Raw genomic sequence first — 18,201 nt, 5'->3', positions numbered from 1 at the left:
ACTTGAGAGGGGGCAGAAGGCTCATTCAGCATGTCCTACAGGCTCCCTGTAGTTTAAAGGTAAAGAGCATTTAATTTCTGTCATCCATCTCTGCTACTTCATGCTTGTGGTGTGTATATCTCAGTCTGATGGGAACTAACCTCCAAAACTAGAAGAAGTTTTACCCTCTTGCATAGTTTAAAATGTTAAGATGCTAGGTTAGGGAAAAAAATAAGCAAATTGAAACTCCACTCAGTCTTTTACCAGGATAAAAGTTTTTATTACAAATACCAGTAATTCAGGGAGTGCTGTACTTTCATTGCACAGTACAGTAGTAGGACTGGATGAGGAATGTCTTTAAGGCTTTCAAAGTTACATAACTGAAAAAACAGAAACTAAATACCACTATTTCTACATAAACTGGAATATTTCAAATATCAGCTATCAGTTCTTGTGTGGGTTTTAACAAGAACTCAGAATGTTACACTCAGCAAAGCATTTGGATGTGCCCAATGACCCAAACTGAACACAGGGCTTTGAAATGCAAGAAGAGTTGCTGAATTCTCTGCAGAAATCTGCCAGAGGGGCTTAATGAACATCCTCCCTGGCATTTCTGCATCCCTACAGCCCCAGGTTACAGCTAAAGATCAAATTTTCTGTGGATAATACAATATGCTGTTAATAGCATTTCAGCAGTACTAACTTGCCTTTAGTTACACTTCCTTTAAATACACAGGAAGATTTAATAAGCCTCTTGATCATGTATTACAAGGTTCATAATTTTCACTGCAGTTCTGTTGCACTTGTGAAATTATGCAGAAACCTTTAAAAATTCATCTTGGAGTTGCCTTCTTTCATAAAGCTCCGTTTCCTTTTTCCTGGTATTTCTTCCAAAATTAAGCTTGTGAAATTCCTTTTTGATTTCCAGAAAAGATTTGTTTTTTGTCTCAGGAATTATGAGGAAGATGAAAGCAGCAACAAAGAAGCACTCCAGTAAGAACACCACAAAACAATACTGCTTCAGTCCATTCTGAAAATAAATGTGATTGCAACATATTTCAAGTGTAATAATAGTAGGTTTGAGAAAATAAGCTTTTTGTTTCCATTTACACTTTACATTGCTGCTCAGATGTTTTTCTAAAAGGAGTCATTCAACCTAATCTTCACCTGTAACTTTATAGATAAAAGACTGTCAAGTGCTGTACGATTATTGGGTAGACTTTTATTATAAAAATAAGATAAACCAAATGTCACAATCTAGAAGTCAACATTTGCTACTTAGCTGTCACATCTTTTAAGATTATATAATTTAAATTTCTCTGAATGTTAATATTTTTCAATGATGTGCATTAAAAAAAAAACAACTGTTTTACTGAGAAGCAGAACTCAACCATGAAGAAAAGGCAGGCAGATTCAGATACCCAGGTGCATGTTGTTCCTGCAGGTTTTGCTGTCAAGAACATGTGCTAAAACTAAAAATACAAAGCTGGAGATGAAAACCTGTCTTGCCTTTCCTAATAATCTGTTTACAGAACTCTGTCAGTTCAGCAAGTTCTCAGAGATGGGGACTTATTTGCCACAGGTACCACCTCAACATTACTTTGCCATAAAAGCACAAGGCACTATTAAAAAATGTTTTGTTTAAATCTCAGCATCTGATTAAGTTTTTCTGCTTTTGATACCTTCTCTGTTTTTTTCACCTAAACGTGAGCATTGCCCTCCAGTGGATTCCTTTACTTTTCATTTATCATGTTATATTGAGGTTTGTGATGTGTAAAAAATACTTCTTTGAGGGACTGAATCTAGTTAAACTCATTTGAGGGGCAGTGTGCATCCTGGTCAAGTGTCAGTTATATATACAAGTGTATATAATGCAATGCAAGCAATGGGATGGAACCTGGGAGCAGGTGAAATGGAAATTGTGCTGTGCATACTCACCACTATGAAGGGAAAGAGCATTCCAACTGTGAAGAAACTAATCCAGCTCACAGTCCCTGCAATCATGTAGGCAGCAGGACGTGAGGACTGTACAAATAACTCAGCTGTCAGGGTGTTTGTTATGCCACCTGAGGATGGTTCAGAAACAGAACAGAGAATTGTGCTAAATGTCCATTTGAGGTATTTCCAATGCTACAGAAGATTGACTTGCTTTTGAATATGCCATTAGCTGATCTATTATAATTCCTAACAGCACAATTCTGAGGCTACTGCCCTTGCAGGAGGTTTCTCACTAAAACACAGCCCCATTTCAGCAGCACAGATCAGGGAGCAGGGCCCTTCTGACAAGTGTAGAACCCCTGTGCTCTGAAGAACTAAGCCCTCCCTCACACGTAGCTGCCCCAGAAGTGTGCATGGAAAGCCTCAGCTGTGGGCTACAGGAAGGCCTCACTTGGGTTCCCCAGCCAGAGCAGCAGCAGCTGTGCTGCAAAGGCTTCTTGGCTGTGTGACAGCCAGCCCTCCCAGACCTTCCCCCACTCACACAGATTCCTGTGCAATACCTGGGCCCAGCCCAAAGCTCAAGATGAAGGCAAATACACACATCATGCTCATGTAAGGCACCCAGGAGTACAGCTCCTGAAACAGAAGACAATGAGGTTTAGTTCAGATTTTGATAACCTAGTTTTAAAGTCTGGCTTAACTGTTATGTTCCCTTCTGTATTTTATTTCAATTAAGACCAGCAGTCTTTCACAACACTTTTACAGCTAATTTATTTAACAGTTCTGCTTCAGAGAAATTAAATAGTGTTCATTCCATAATTTTTACTAAATCATATCACAGAATTATGTAATCATAGCGTGGGCTGGGCTGGAAGGGGCTTTAAAGCTCATCCCATCCTACCCCTGGCCATGGGCAGGGACCCCTTCCACTGTCCCAGGTTTCTCCAACTCCATACAACCTGGCCTTGAACACTTCCAGGGATGGGGCAGCCCCAGATTCTTTGGGCACCCTGTGCCAGTGCCTCCCCACCCCTCACAGGGAAGAATTTCTTCCTGATTTCTAATCTAACCCTACTCAGTTTAAATCCATTCCCCCTTACTATTGTAGCCACATGCCCTTTTCACTCCTCAGTCACATTGGGTAAAAGGAACAAGTCCTTTGCACCTGGTAAGTCAGAGAGAAGGTCAGAACAGTGCACCAGAGTGTCATGAGGAGATAACCCCCAATGATAAGGCATCTTCTTCCCACATAGTCTATCAGCAAACCCTGTGGACAAGACACAATCTTCTGTTAATATACTGATCTCATTTTTACCAATATTTTTCAAGAATCATTACTGTTTGTACTGGGAGGTAGAACAAACTGCTCCTTACACAGGAGAGGGCTGTGAGACATTCACAAACTCCAGTGCCAAGTGTCACATACGGGATTTTTTCTGCCATGATCCCAGCTTGTTCAAAAACGTAAGTTGCGTAGAAATAAATCTACAACAGAAAAAAAAAAACCAACCAAAACCAAACAATGAGGTTTTTCTGGTATTTAAAACATTATCTGGAAACAAAGTCACATTCATACTAAACATATAGATCAGTGTATTTTACATTATGAGTTACTAATTCAACATAAGCAGCAATTACAGTATGTTAAATTCAGGTCTAAGTAAACATATTGCTATCATAGAAGCCAATAGGATCAGTCAACTTACTGAATATGCTTTATATTCTTAAACCAGACACACTGGGATAAGCTGATCCACCTTTATTTATTTTTCAGAGGAATGTTTTTCAGAGGAAGAATCAAGTCATTCTTTAGAAAAGTTTGCATACCAGAAACACAGAAATGAGAAAAAAAAAAATGAAAGAGAAACACCAAAATAATGCAAGGACATTCTTTCCTACTTATCTCATTTCACTGAGCTTCTCTATGTGTATCCTTTGTGTTAATCAATGGTTGAAAACCAGGTGGAAATGAAATGATTATTTAAGCTGTTTGTTCACTCTTACAGCATTAATGCCACTGAGCTGTTGGCCCATGGTCATCACGATGACAGTGATGAGCTGCCATCTCACAGTAGGGTCAGTGAATAACTGCCAGGGCTTCTTGGGTTTCTCCCCATCTAAGGCAAAGCATTCCCGCTGGATGTCTTCCATCTCCCTTCGGTACTCTGAGGAACCATGAAATCGTTTCAAAGCTACAAAGAGAAAAAAAACATTACATTTATCTATTAACCACAACTCCTGGGAAATAATCTCTTTTCATAATGACCTGGCTTTTGTTAGGATATGAAAAATTTGCTTTGTGACTTGCTTGTTCCTTGCTGTTTTTTCAACATTTTTTCCTGTGGTGGATTTGGAGAATTCTGTGGCATTTCTTTCCGTCTTTTTAGAGGAATATCTGGCCTTTAAATATTCACCAGGCAAAATATTTTGTATCTGAACCTCAGACCTTCAAAGAGTCTTTTCCTTAAAGGACACTCTTACCAGTTTGAAGAGTTTTGCTTAAATTCTAGGGAGATATTGTCCTTTGTTATGGCCCTGACTTTAATGCTGCCAATGGGATGCAGTTAGTGAGCTGGAGCAAAGACAGAAAATCCTTCTCCTAAGGCAAATAGAATCAGAAGTCATTTGGATCCCAGACTAAAATCTTTACAAATGGTCTTAAAGACTATACAGCATCAGTTCCTTTAAAATCTTATTGATTAAAAATACCTCAAGTGACAATCTGTCTTCTTAAGGTCAACAGTAGGAGTTTTGATGACCCTGATAATGAACTTTCCACTGAGAGTAATCAGCCTGGAGCTCCAGTCAGTGAACTTACATTTGAAACAGGATAATAAAGTCTTGTTCATAACCCATTATGGGCTCCTGAGTTCCACAATCCCTTCTTCCATATAAGCTCACTGGATGAAAAACATGGGCCAAAAAGCACCAGATGATACAACTGTGCTGTGTGGATAAAGATAAAAGGAGAATCTGGAACCCAATATATTCATTGTAATCTTCTGGAGAACAGAAAGTATAGATATTACCTTTGGCACAGCTCAGCTCATCACCTCTGTCAATAAGAAGATATCTGGGACTTTCAGGAAACCATGGAAGGAATAACAGTTGGGCTAATGCTGGAATACAGCTGCTGGATAGCAACAGAGGCCAATGCTTTTCTCCACCCAATAATTCTCTGTGAGAAATGTAGAAAAAGAATGCAAAGAAATATAATAAATAGCTCTTGCTTACTATTTAATGCAGTCTCTGCTCTTGGAACTTCTAAGTTCCAGCTGGATGAAGGCCTGAGCAGTTTCTTCTGATCACACAGGGGACAAAAGCAGTGCTAGTGCTGTGATACAGAAATGTGAGTCCTTTGCCCTCAAGTCCTTGCCAACATCCACTGTCTCCAGCAAGAAATTGGCAGAAAACATGAACTCAGCTCAAATGTGGCTGCTTTACTGATGCTCTTGTGGTGACCCACCTAAACTGACACTACTTCCCAGAGGAGACAGCACTGATGGTTGGCAGTTGTAAGAATAAGGTGACTCAAGCAGAATTTTCTTCTCCCAGGGGGACCTTGTGTGTGAATTCTAATGCTGCAATGGCACAAGGAATGTCCTGCAATGAGCTGTAGGAAATTGGAATTCTTTACACAGGAATAACACAAAACAGCAAAAAAATCCTCAAACCATTCTTACCTCAAACCAATTACTTGTCCTGTCAGAATTCCCCCAGTCAGAAAGATGGAAGTCCCCATGGCCAAGCCACCTCTGAGGTGTTTTGGGGCAAACTCCCCAATATAAAGAGGCTGCACACAGAGCCCAACACCTGCAAGTAAATGGAAAAAACATTTTCCTATCAATAGGAATTGCTTTGCAAAGAGTTACTAAACCAAAACACACACAAAATGGGACATAATTAATTTCCTATTCATTTAGTTCCCTTCAGATTCCAAGGTAAACTACAGAACTTTTTCATCATAAAACCTAAAGGATCAGAAAAAACTATAATTTATCATTCACCACAGTTTATGGATAGTAGGAATAAGAAATCAGTCACCTGAATTTATGCCAATCAAAAACCTTCCAACAATCAGTAACTCAAACAATCCTGTAGGAAAACTGATCCCCATTAAAATGGAGGCTAGTATTGCTATAATATTATTCATCAAAAGAGCTCCTTTCCTAAAAAGGAGGAACAAAAAAAAAAAGAAAAAAAAAAGTCACAGAATAAACAAAAACTGATTACAACAAACAAACAAACAAACAAAAAACCCAAACCAAAAACAACCCACCTCAACCAGACATTATAGAAATCTGTAACAATGTGGGTTTTTAAACAGTTTTCTTTTCTGATAATGTGGGAGGATAAATGGACTTTATACTGAAGAAACATGCTGTTCCCTGGAAACCCAGACATCTGATACAAGTGCCTATGTTTTTTAAATGTCTAAACATAAGAATAATGTATAAATATGACAGAAATGCCTGACAAGGTAGGAGTGGGGTTTTTTCATTTAGACAAATGAAGTGCAACAGATGAAGCATCACGTCCTTACTGCAAGGGCTGCAAATGTGTCAGGGGGAAACTCATGTTTCCTTCTAACACACTCTGTGTGCATTCCCCTACTCAGATTTCAGTAAATGTAATGAAAAGAGTAAGACAAAGGTCATAATTCAGGGCACATCCTTGAAAGTCACATTGGAATAAACTGTAAAATTGTTCTAGAAAACTCAGTTTTAAAGTGAAAAAACTTTCACTTTCACCAAGGTACTCTTTTCTCCCACTCTTTTCCAATTTATTTATTTTCTCTTCCAGTGGGAAGGTAGGAAAACCAAACATGTTTTGATATGCCTGCTGCTGCAACTGACCTGCCCAGGCGTATGGCCATGCTGCCTCCAATCAGGGCTCCACACAGGCCTCCAAGGGAAAAGATGGAAGCAATGACAGACCAAAGAAAAGTCAGCAAATCTGGATTCAGCTCCTTGTGATAACGGCTACTCCACGTCTCGTTTAAGAACTTGTGTATATGCTGCAGTAGAAAAGAGTGATGAATGTGTAGCATTTTATACAGCCCTACACATAGCACTACTAATAACTTGCACCCCAATCCTGAAAATTAATTCTGGGAGTTAATTCTAAGAGATGTCATCTGACTGGCAGAATCTTCCTTGACCACAAGGAAGGCCTTGTGTTTCCTACTCCCCCTGCACCTCAAAGGCTGCTCAGCAGCTCTGATTTGTGCCCTGCCTCAGGTGCTGCAGCAGAGGAGAAACACAACCCTGACATGCACTGCCACGAGAGAGCTCTGAGGTCCTTCTGAACAAGGAGGGGAACAGGGTGGATGGCTGGCCCTACTGTTTTTAGGAACATCTCACAGCACAGAGGCCTTGCAGCCTAAAAAATTTTACTGTCAGGGGACTCATTCTGACACTTGGTCTAAATCTCCCTGCCTCAGTGTAATCCAGAAAGTCACAGTAAAATCCTTTTCAACTCTAATAATACTCCACCTTTCTTACAGTATCATGTGTCAGAACTTTGAAGCTGTTATTCCACATGCTTGGTTTTCTAAAATTTGCTTTTAGAAACTCTTGAAATGGCATGTATGTGTAATCAGAGGCTCCTGTTCTTTGCCTGCAAACAAAGACTACAGAAGAACAAACTTCTTGGACTCTCCCTCTGTTCCCAGTATATGACCTGTTCTTTCACAAACAGCTTCTTTTAAGCTTTGTAAAAAGCATACAATGTTGAAGCAAACTCAGTCTTCACAGTTTCCCAAGCAAGTAAATCAGCTGGTAGCAAAAACTGATACCCACCACTTTCACAAGAATATTTTCTCAGATCCTTGAGTCATCCACAAAATATGCAGAATCCTGGAGGCTACAGCAAAGAACGCTCAAGTAACAAGTGAAAATATTTACAAGATACTCAGCCACTACAGATGGAACATTTTAATTCCCTAAGGAAGATTTTTTCAGTAATCTGCTTTGTGATGGACACCTGTAAATCATAACTATGCTTTCTCTCTATTATGCAGTGATAGAGAGAATGGGAATGGCTCAAAGCTGTGTCAGGGGAGGTTTAAACTTGACATTTGGAGAAACAGTGGTGATATCCCACAGAAAGGTGGTCAAGCAGAGGAACAGGCTTCCCAGACAAGTGGTCAATGCTCCAAGGGCATTTGGACATTGCTGTTAGTAATAACACTTTAACTTTTGGTCAGCCCATCAGGACTAGATGGTCATTCTAGGTCCCTTTCAACTAAAAATGTTTTGGTCTATTCCATCCTTAGTGTTCTGGGTGATTTTAGTAACCAACAAATATATTACTTATTCAGTTAATCTTTCTAATAATAAAGGTATTTATGAGGCATATTAATACTTTTGTCTGACACAGAATAGTTCTGATGGGAGGTACTCACAAACAAATGCACATGAAACCACTTAGGAAATGAACAAGATTCCTTCACATGAGAGGAAGAGTGCTCCAGTCCCCACTGTGATCACAGCAAAAGCACAATTGGCCTCGTGGCTGAGTTCAGAGAGGAAACAGCCCAGTGAACAAAAGATGAGCTTTTACCTGAGTGGGTGCATTGATAATAGAGACATTGTATCCATACTGAAAGGTGCCTCCAATTCCAACAGCACAAACAGCCAGGAACAACGTCCAGCTGGGGAGCTGGGGAGCAAAAGAAAATCATGGGCATTACAAGAGATCGTTTAATATCTAAAAGAAAATTATGGTGAAATACATCATGTATTTAGTTTGGAGCAGTCAAAGTATTTGTTTAAAAAACAGCCTGAACTCCTGAACACCTGCAGCAGGAGAAGCATTTCAGGCTGGCTTTGGCCCTGATCATTAACAGCCTTTAGAAATACCACAATTACAAGTCTCCAGATTATGTGTAGGCAACGAAACAATTACAGCTGTTATTAGCAACTGAGTAAATGCTTTTTGCATGAGCCACATCACTCACGGTGTCTGTTTTTAATGAAAGAATGCTAGGACTGTTTATATCTGGTGCAAGAGACACAACGACTCAGTACAAGAATTAACCAAGTCTCAATTTCTGTGAGTCACATGTTAACCAAGATGTGAGAAGTAACAATGTTTTATTTCCCTCTAGGCAATATTTTAAGTCCCTAAAATGATTACCCAAGGTCTGCAAGTTGGCAGGTGCAAAGCCTTAGCACCTCAATCACAATAATTTGTTCAGTGGCAATAATATTCATTTAAAGTTTATTGGCATATTGGCACACATTTTTAAAATGCCGTACATATTTCTTTTAATAAACTTCTACTCCCCGAATTTCTCGTTGTAAGGTATGTAGACTAATTCTTAATCATTCTCATTCTTGGTCCAGTTCCCAGAAACGCTGAGTTATTCCAGATATTGTAATGTATTCTGACAGAGCTGCGTCCTTCCTAAAGATAATTCATCAAAACTTCATTCCTTCCCTCCCTGAAATTTGCAAGTTGAAATTATCTTATTAAAGTAAAACCCAATCAACATTTCCTTACTGTTTCCAAGAATAAAAAGTGTTTCTCTGAATGTCAACCAAAACAATGAATTAAGAGTTATAAGGAAGGGCTGCAGTAAGTATGGCAGAAAAAACCAAAATTGATGTGGTAAATACTGGCACTGCACACTCAGATCCTTATTGTAACTAAGTACTATAAGCCTATTTTGTGTGTTTTATAGGTACAACCTGGAATCTAGAAGGAACAGAAAATAAACAAACAACACAAAATAATGAACACATTTCATATAACTTTGGTTTTATTATGACAGATCTTTTGTTTTTCCTGCCCAAATCAGCTGGGCTTGTGACATTGGTATGCAGTCTGACATTGGAGTTAGGAGAGAGCACAGATAACATCCTCATGTGTTCTGAACTCCTGACAGTTTATAAGGGTGTTCACTTCATTCCAAAAACATGACACAAACAAAATTCAATTTGTATTCAATGCAGAACATGAGAATCAGAAAGCTGCTTTTATAGCTTCCACTTTCTAACACAGCCAGGTGTCCGAGGAAAGCGCAAAACCTTATGAGTCTAATCACTTAATGTATTTATATTCAAATGCTAACATGAAATACCCACACATTTCACATCTGTACATCATTGCTAAAACCACAAACTCCCTGCAGGATCCACCTTCGGGATGGTTCTGCTTACCTTGCAGGGCGAGCTAGACCCTCTGAGCAGGGGCTGGTGCTCCATTCTGAGCATGGGCTGAATTAATTTCCATTGCAAAATTTAATAAACTACGTTACAGGAAAAAAAAAAAAAAGGCGCCAAAGAACTCAAGTTACTAATGTATTAAAACAGAGCTTTACTTTGTTGTTGTTTTGTTTGATTGGTTTTGTTTTTTTTCTCCCCGCCCATTGGGACTCCCTCAAAGGCTCCGAACTTCTTTGTGACAGGGATGTCCATCTTCGATAAAGCCTCACAGTAGCCTCAGGGAGCTTTCCCATCTCTTACACTGTGTACAGGCATTATCCTTCTCTGTTCCCCCCCTGTTCTCCGCGCAGAACCCGCACCCGCAGCCCCCGCAACTAAAGACAAGGACGGGCAGTTACCGTGTGCCGGGGCGCCATCCCTCCCTCCTGCCGCCCGGAGCTCAGCTCAGCTCCGCTCGCCCCAAACCCGCCTGAGCTCCTCAGCTGACCGGGATTTGGCTGCCGGACCGTGCCCGCCCCGCTGCGGGGATTAGGCTGGGCCACGGACAAGAGAGGGGCTGTTCGGACACTCACGGGGAGCCCGCGGCGCCCCTTCACGGGCCACGGCGGCGGGGAGCCCGCGGCGCCCCCTCACGGGCCACGGCGGCGGGGGGCCCGCGGCGCCCCCTCACGGGCCACGGCGGCGGGGGGCCCGCGGCGCCCCCTCACGGGCCACGGCGGCGGGGGGCCCGCGGCGCCCCCTCACGGGCCACGGCGGCGGGGGGCCCGCGGCGCCCCCTCACGGGCCACGGCGGCGGGGGGCCCGCGGCGCCCCCTCACGGGCCACGGCGGCGGGGGGCCCGCGGCGCCCCCTCACGGGCCACGGCGGCGGGGGGCCCGCGGCGCCCCCTCACGGGCCACTGCCGAGACTCCGCTCCCATACTGCGTCCCCCACAGCACCCAGGACTACAACTCCCAGAGGTCCCACAGCACTCGGGACTACAACCCCCAGAGGTCTCCCAGGGCCTGGGACTACAACTCCCACAGTGCCCGCGGGTCCTTATCCGATCGCGGCGAAAGGCCTGGAAGGACCCGGGCTGTAGTGGCGGCCGCAGCCGCGGGCCCGGCTCGGCCCGGGTGAGCGCTGCGGGCGGAGGAGGTTTCGTGCGGGAGCACCTCGGGCAGGGTCGGCGTGTGGCGCAGCGCGGATTGCGGCGTGGATGTGCGCTTTCTCCTCCGCAGCAGGAAATGGCAGCGCTAGGCAGATCCTTCCAGGGCATCCCGGCGGGCCCGGCCGTGGAACTCCCCACAGCGCCGGCCGCTGCCCCGGAGCGCCACGGCCCGCAGCCCTTAGTCGGCGGCCACGGCCGTCTGCAGCCGCCCGGGATGGTCATGGCAGGGATCGGAAACGACGGCGTGGACGGATCCTCCGGCCTCTGTCTGCAGAGCAGCTTCGACCTGGCCTCCCTGGCCGCGCTCGGGAGCCACAGCGAGGGGCTGACGGTGGCCCCGGTGAGCTCCTTCACCAGGAGCCGCAGCCAGTAAGTGCCAGAGCCGTTCCGCAAGGCCCAGGCTGGCAGCGGGGAGCTGCGGCGGGAGCTTTCCGAGGCGGCTGGGATTTGTTTCCTTGTAGCAGTGTTGCGCTGGTAGGAGTTAGAAAATTGTGTTGTGCTCGGTTAAAGCCCTTGAAGCTGGCTGGTGGGGGATGAAGGAGCTGTTTAAAAGACAAGAACCAGCATCATTGCGTACTTTCAAATTCATTTATTTGTTTCAGTATTTTTTCAGTATGTCCCTGTGATACAGAGTATTAAGAGACTCAAGCTGGGTCTTGTGTTGCTTCTTGAAGCATTTGAATTTTAGACCAAAAAATTGGTCTTGCCCCTTGTGGAAAACTAAATAACATAAAGGAGAAGAAATTAGCAGGGAATTCTGTTCAGAGAACTGAGCAATTACAGCCACCTTTGACTTCCTTTGTTACAAAGCGGTTATTTATTGTCCCAAACTTTTATTTACATCACAGCTGGTGACATACTGTGACTGTTGATCTCAGATGAAATTTTAAAAGGGGGAAAAATATTGTTTGAAAATATCGGTGTAACCAAAAGCTACAGTTTGAAGCTAAGTAACTGTTTTTCTTTTGTAGTGTCTCTGTGCGATGTGGAAAGAAGCATAAGCTAGAAGAAGAGGCAGAAGGGTAAATTAATTTGTCTTTTATAGCCTGAAAATCCTGATTTGCTTTTTGTTTTGTTTGAGCACATCTCACCTACAATACAAACAGGAAAGAAATCTGTCATTTTTTTCCATTTGGAACTCTTCCCTTGAATTGCACATGAGCCCAAATCCATTTCTATTACCTAATTAGTTGTGTGGCACTGATTTTCCTGAATAGGTACCTACATTTTACTAAGAGCAATGTGGATTTATTTTCTTTGTTGAGGTTGCTTTGCCACAGAGGGTCAGAGCTGCTGAAATGCACTTTACATTTGTTCCTGTAGAATGCCACATTTCTTTTCTGACAATTGTAAACTTACTTTGTTTCCTAGCTGTCCTGTGCGGAAGAAGAGACTGACAGGAGCCAAAAATTGCCCTTTGAATCCCAACACTGAAGAATGGATTCTTTGTGCAGGTCAGCAGGCAGCTGGGGAGGTAGCAAGTCAGTATGGTGGCAGCGGTCCTGAAACTGCCATGTTAGAAATTCCCTGTGAAGAAATGGATCAGACAATGGGGGAACAGCAATGCGAGGTTGCTCGCAGGAAACTTCAGGAAATTGAGGACAGGTAAATGCAGGGATTGAGTAGCCTGGCTTTGCTGAGCTTTCCCTTTTTTGGTGGGCATTCAGGGGTAAATCTAGCACTTAGCAGTGTGATAAAACTGCTGTTAGTCTGAGGTGAACCTTCTGTTCAAATGATTTAATTTTAGGTTACCTATGGTCCTGTGAATCTTCAGGCTGATCAGAAATTTTGGGTGCTAGAGCAGGATATGCTGAGTAAATAACACCCTGCTCACAATCATTATGCAGCTCTAATATACCATAATTGTGTTTAATGTTGTTCTCTGAGCATCCAGAAGCTCAAATTCTAACATTTACCTGCTCAGGCTTGAGCTCAGCTTTTTTCAACCAACTGCAGCTTGTTCTGTGATTTAAACTTGAAATAGATGTGAATTTGTCAGTGGAGGGAGTAGCATGAACTAAAGAGGTCTCTCTGCACATATGCAGTAAGGCTGAGATTCATCATGCTGATGGTGTGATGTGGGGTAATTGTGTGGCTATAGACAGTCTGCTGTAGTCTTTTAATAAATTTACTGTGCATTCTGGCCCTTGAAAGATTTCTGGGAATGGCCTGTGTATGTATCAGTTGATTGCAGGTGAGCTGGTTTTCCAAAATATCTAAAATGACCACTGCAGATGATTACAAAAGCCTAAAGTTATAGAAATTTTAAACCAAGATTTTTTTGTAGATTACTCCATAGATGATGCATAAGGAGAAGCAAGGTACTGTTAGACTGTTATTTTTTTAATGGGTAAATCAGAGTAGTGAAATCTGTCTCTGTTATCTGTCTATGTCTGCTTTGGTCTTCTTGGAAGATTGTTCCCTATTCTTCCCAGCTACACTGCTAAATTTTCTATAAAACAAAAACCAAAAACAAAGGAGATGCTTCCATTTGTTCTAAACACTTCAACAGTTTGTGCTGATTTAATCTCAAAAACTGGCACAGAGTTGTGAAAAGTGAAGCATTATTTTCAGTATTTTCAGTATCTTTGCAATAATTTTCAATTCCAGTTTTGGGGAATTGAGCAGGAATTGCACAGCTGAGACTCACTTGTGTAATGCGACTGAATCATACAGTTTCCCTTGGATGGAATTTATTTTCTCTCAGTGTATGTTTGCACTGACACTGCTGGGATAACACAGGGGTAACAAAGCTAGCTCAGGTACCAGAAGTGGCATTGGTGCTTGAGTGTCTTCTGTGAGTCCTTCTCAGGGTGTTTGGGCCCAAGAGAGACTCATGTTAACATGGCCCTGCTGCTCCTGGTACCCAGCCTAGGTCAGAGACGTGCACAGAGCAGAGCACATGGATGTGACTGTAGTCTGCAGTGGATGTTCCTGATAACAGTATGCTCAATAGTGTTTATCTCCCTCTTCCCCCTCCATTCCTAGGATAATTGATGAAGATGAGGAAGTTCATGCTGATGGAAATGTTAGCAATCTGCCCACTCTTATCCTGTCAGATACCCTTAAGAAAGGGATGAAGAGGGATTTTGGTGAAGTCCTGACAAAGAAAATAATAGAATCTATGTAAGTTTTGGAGGAAATCATGGTGCTATGTAGCTAACATGTGCAAATGAAAAGAGAGACCTCGTTTCATGTTTATGGAGATGTCCTTGATTACTGCATGATGCAGCCAGCATTGTATAACAGACCAGTCATCTGGTTAAAATAGGAAAAACTGTCCTAATGTAAAATAAATAAGTGTAACTGTAGTGGTCATCAGGTATGTGTTTTGTACTCCTCATGTCTACAGAGTGAGATTTGTTCGGTGAACCAGTATCAGGTTTGGTTTTATGTATATGAATTTCCAAAATCTTGAAGTGTGACCAACGGTGGTCAAGTTTGGTGCAAAAAAGAGAGGAAATACAGGGTTGGAACTAGGGAATAGGGAAGAGGAAATTTACTGGGGGGAGGGAAAAAGAAAGAATATGGTTCCAGGCTAGCTCAAAGGATGAAGATACAAGTCTTCTGCATTTAATAGCTGTGCTTGGAGAACTAAAATTTTACTGAAACTCCATCCCTTCTAGGAGCCGTCCTTCTATGGAGCTTGTGCTTTGGAAACCTCTTCCTGAATTTATGACAGATAAACTGAAGTCTGTTTCTGTTAAGAACTTCAAGCAGCAGAGTACAGAAGTATGTCAAGCTAAGCTGCCAACACCAAGAGCTCCTTTTGACCCACAGACTGAAACGTTCCCTGGATCACAACAGACTGCCATGTCTCCAGATCCATATGCTAGTTTGGGAGTATCTGGGTGTGCAGAAGAAGAAATGGAGTTGTAGATGCCAGATTTTAGACTGGAAGTGGTGAGCTTCTGATGCTTATTGTTGATGTTTTTTGATTATTTTTTTCTGGTTTGATGTGTGAATCTGAAGTTATATTATTTGGTTTTTGTTTTGTTACTAACAATCATAAGCACACCACAATCATAGGGTGGCCAGGAAACACCCTAAGATTTCTGTGTTCCAATCTGTTAAATATTCTTATTTTTACTGAAAAGGTAATTCGGAGGCCTTTGGAACAGGGAAGTAGCTTTCCATCTTGCTTAATGGTGAAATATCCTCTTAATTGCCCTTGGTAAAGCATAAAATCCAAATATTGAATGTAACTGTGGCTTAAGCCACACCTTTGTCTTACTGAGCCATTGAAACTGGTGCACATACTATTCTTGGCCATTTGGTTTAATTTAAATTACAAAATGTAAAGGAAAAAATATCTTCAAATCTAGTCACGAATAGAAAAGCAGTCCCTCTGGTAATACAGCTGTTACATCATCTTACTTGTTTGGACTTGATGTAAACTCAGATGTAGAAATTACACAATCCATGGAGTGGTAGGGAAGGAATATTACAGCTGAGCTTAAGTCTTTTGCTTTGTAGAAAGTAAAGCCAGCACTTACAACTTGCAGGATACCTGCTAACTTCAGTCGTCTTTGGTTCATTGGCTTCTAAATTTTGTTTGTGGGTTTTTGATGTTCCCCTCCCCAAGCAATGCAAAGTTTGGAGAAAAGTAGTTCTCAGCAAGGAGATTCACATTTTACATTGTGCTGAGATTCTTTGTATACATGGAGTTGGAAAGTCAGTTAAGACAGTGTAACTTCTGACGAAATGAATGGCATCCGTTAATTTGGGTAAACATGATAAGTAAATCAGCTAACAGGATAATGGCTGCTGGCTGCCATTAGGAGGGTCAAATGCTGGGTCTGTACCCAAGTCCCAGCCTTTGGTGGCTTTGGTGGTGAGGTAAAGGAGATACCTGTCTTTTTCCTGAGAGAATCTAGACATAAAATTTAAGCCACAGTATGTGCCAATAATAGAGCATCACATTGTTTATACAGATGGGTGCCAAAAGAATTTTCTACCCTGCACAGGGTGCCAAGGAAAGGAATCCACAATGAGCTATTGCTTGTACCTTTTCTCAATGCACAGCAGTTTGTTATGCTTAAGGTTCTCTAACTTGTTTAAGGGTTTTATCTTTTGTTCATAAGTCCTTGAGCTTTCTCAGAGATACCTGAATTTGAGGCTTTTCATAAGAAATCCCGTTCCAAGTAACAGGTTCTGTTCAGAGTCCTACGTCCCAATCTGGTTTTGACATCTTGCTAACATAAAGGAACAAGTACACAGTAATGCAGCTGCAGAAAATCTACTCTTCCTCTGCACAGCCAAAAGATAATCCTTGTAATAATATTCTTCACTGCTGAATAACCCATAGCTGAAAGCTTGAAATCAGTCTTCTCTTTTTGCAGTCCTTCTGGTTGTTCAAAACATACCTGTTTGTTAAACCCTGTTTATCTTGCTGCTTTTGTTGAAGGTTGTCTGAAATTTCCTGTCTCTTGATAAAACATTTTAGAGTTTCACTAAAAACACTCCAGCATTTGAGTAGGTATTACTCTGGAAACCAGTATACACCTGTACCATTCTGGAAGGTTTTTTAAGTTGAAGAACATGTGCAGCCTGTCTATAATGCCTAATTTCATTGCAGGGTCTGCTATAAATCTTTTGCATGAACTGTGTAAAAATTTCTTATGTATTATTAAGCTGCTGAACATCTTTTAAAACCTACAGCCTTTGATGTGCTCCAGTGGTTGAGTAGAACATACAGCAGTCAGTTTGGAGAAGGCTGTAGTCACTGCAGGTAGAAAATGTGATGCCTCCAAGTAAGTGACTGGTTTTCAGCTTGCTGGATTATAGTTAAAGTATTTTAGGTGAAAGCTCTGAATCCTAAATAAACTGAAAAAAAAAGGATGAAAATTTCAAAAATGTGACAAAACCATCTCAGCAACATTGAAACTGCAACAGAAGATGTAAAAAAAAACTCTAGGAGGCCTAAATACATCAAATGATGCAGTTGTTTTCCTCTTAAAAACACCAAACTGCATATCAGATTTGCAGAATAAGAAATTGTTGTGGATGGCTTTTAAGCATACTTTTTTCCTGCTAGGTTTGTACCAAAGGTTGACTTTCAGAGATGTTTTTCCTCTTAATTCAATGCCAACAGGGCATCACTGACCTGTTACCTGCCATCTAAAACAAGAATAGAGTGCTGCACTGTTGACAAAGACTATGAGATGGAGAAAAAAAATTGTCTGACAAGTTTGCTTTGATAAAAAACATTTGCTTTCATTTTTCCACAACGCATTTCTGCCCTTGTGATAGGAGACAGTGGGGGTGAGTTGCTTAAATTGATAGAAGAGTGGGAACGAAGTGACCAAGGAGCACTGAGCAAGATCTTTGCTACAGCAATCACTTGGAGAGGGTGATTGGATGAGAGATCAAGCTGTGGGCATTTACAGACTTCTGTATTTGTGAGTTTCATTTGTTGTTGTCTTCATTAAAAGACTTTTATTAATGCTGTTCACAGACGGGATGGCAAATGCGATGCAGTATTAGGAAAAATATTATTTTGAAATACGAAAGATCCGATTCTGGTCTGTCTTCTCTTGGGACCAAATCACCCTTTGTATGTCAGTTTTCAATAAATTTTCTAAAATATTTTTTAGATGACTGTTTCATTCCTGGTAAGAGTGATAAAACCTTGGGAGCCTATGTGCAGTCCTTCAGCTGGACAGTAAAGCTCTTCTGGCTTAACAGACTTGAATTTAACTATGTTATGTCAAAGGCATGCCCCTTTTTTCCTCCACAGTATTCAGCAGGACAAGGGAGGGCAACAGCAGAATAGAATAAACCTGAAGCTGCCAGGAAGGAAAAGTTATTTAAAGTCTCTCATAGGCCTCTGACAAAGCAATTGGGGTACCAGTAAGTGTTGCTATAGCTTGTGTTTTGAGATCTTTTATTTTACTTCAGAATAAACTATTCAGAACTAGGCAAGCTAAGTATTCTTAAAATTAAGGAATGTTTGAGAAGAGT

General features: G+C 41.7%; 2 protein-coding genes across 3 annotated transcripts; one reads left to right on the top strand and one right to left on the bottom strand.

Annotated features, from left to right (window-relative positions):
- Nucleotides 1–237: 237 nt before the first annotated feature.
- LOC132336098 (solute carrier family 2, facilitated glucose transporter member 11-like) lies at nt 238–10,709 on the bottom strand. Its single transcript, XM_059863223.1, is given in 14 exon segments — nt 238–1,009; nt 1,918–2,045; nt 2,478–2,553; nt 3,083–3,184; nt 3,292–3,402; nt 3,922–4,109; nt 4,947–5,095; nt 5,601–5,730; nt 5,962–6,086; nt 6,774–6,934; nt 8,482–8,580; nt 10,083–10,147; nt 10,150–10,171; nt 10,487–10,709. Coding segments are annotated over 14 exon segments (1,593 nt in total). The 5' UTR covers nt 10,505–10,709; the 3' UTR covers nt 238–790.
- Nucleotides 10,710–10,944: 235 nt separating this feature from the next.
- On the top strand, nt 10,945–17,833 carry CCDC117 (coiled-coil domain containing 117). 2 transcript variants are annotated; one of them, XM_059863385.1, is made up of 5 exons: nt 10,945–11,607; nt 12,210–12,260; nt 12,610–12,843; nt 14,227–14,364; nt 14,865–17,833. In XM_059863385.1, the coding sequence occupies exons 1-5, from the start codon at nt 11,315–11,317 to the stop codon at nt 15,115–15,117; spliced, it is 969 nt and encodes a 322-aa protein (XP_059719368.1). In that variant the 5' UTR covers nt 10,945–11,314; the 3' UTR covers nt 15,118–17,833. The 2 variants fall into 2 exon arrangements, with proteins under 2 accessions (XP_059719368.1, XP_059719367.1); XM_059863384.1 differs by lacking the exon at nt 14,227–14,364 and having other exon boundaries at nt 11,110–11,607.
- Nucleotides 17,834–18,201: the final 368 nt, after the last annotated feature.

The sequence above is a fragment of the Haemorhous mexicanus genome, chromosome 19, assembly GCF_027477595.1.
Source record: "Haemorhous mexicanus isolate bHaeMex1 chromosome 19, bHaeMex1.pri, whole genome shotgun sequence".
NCBI classification, from domain to species: domain Eukaryota; kingdom Metazoa; phylum Chordata; class Aves; order Passeriformes; family Fringillidae; genus Haemorhous; species Haemorhous mexicanus.
This window is presented reverse-complemented; position numbering and strand designations above follow the sequence as displayed.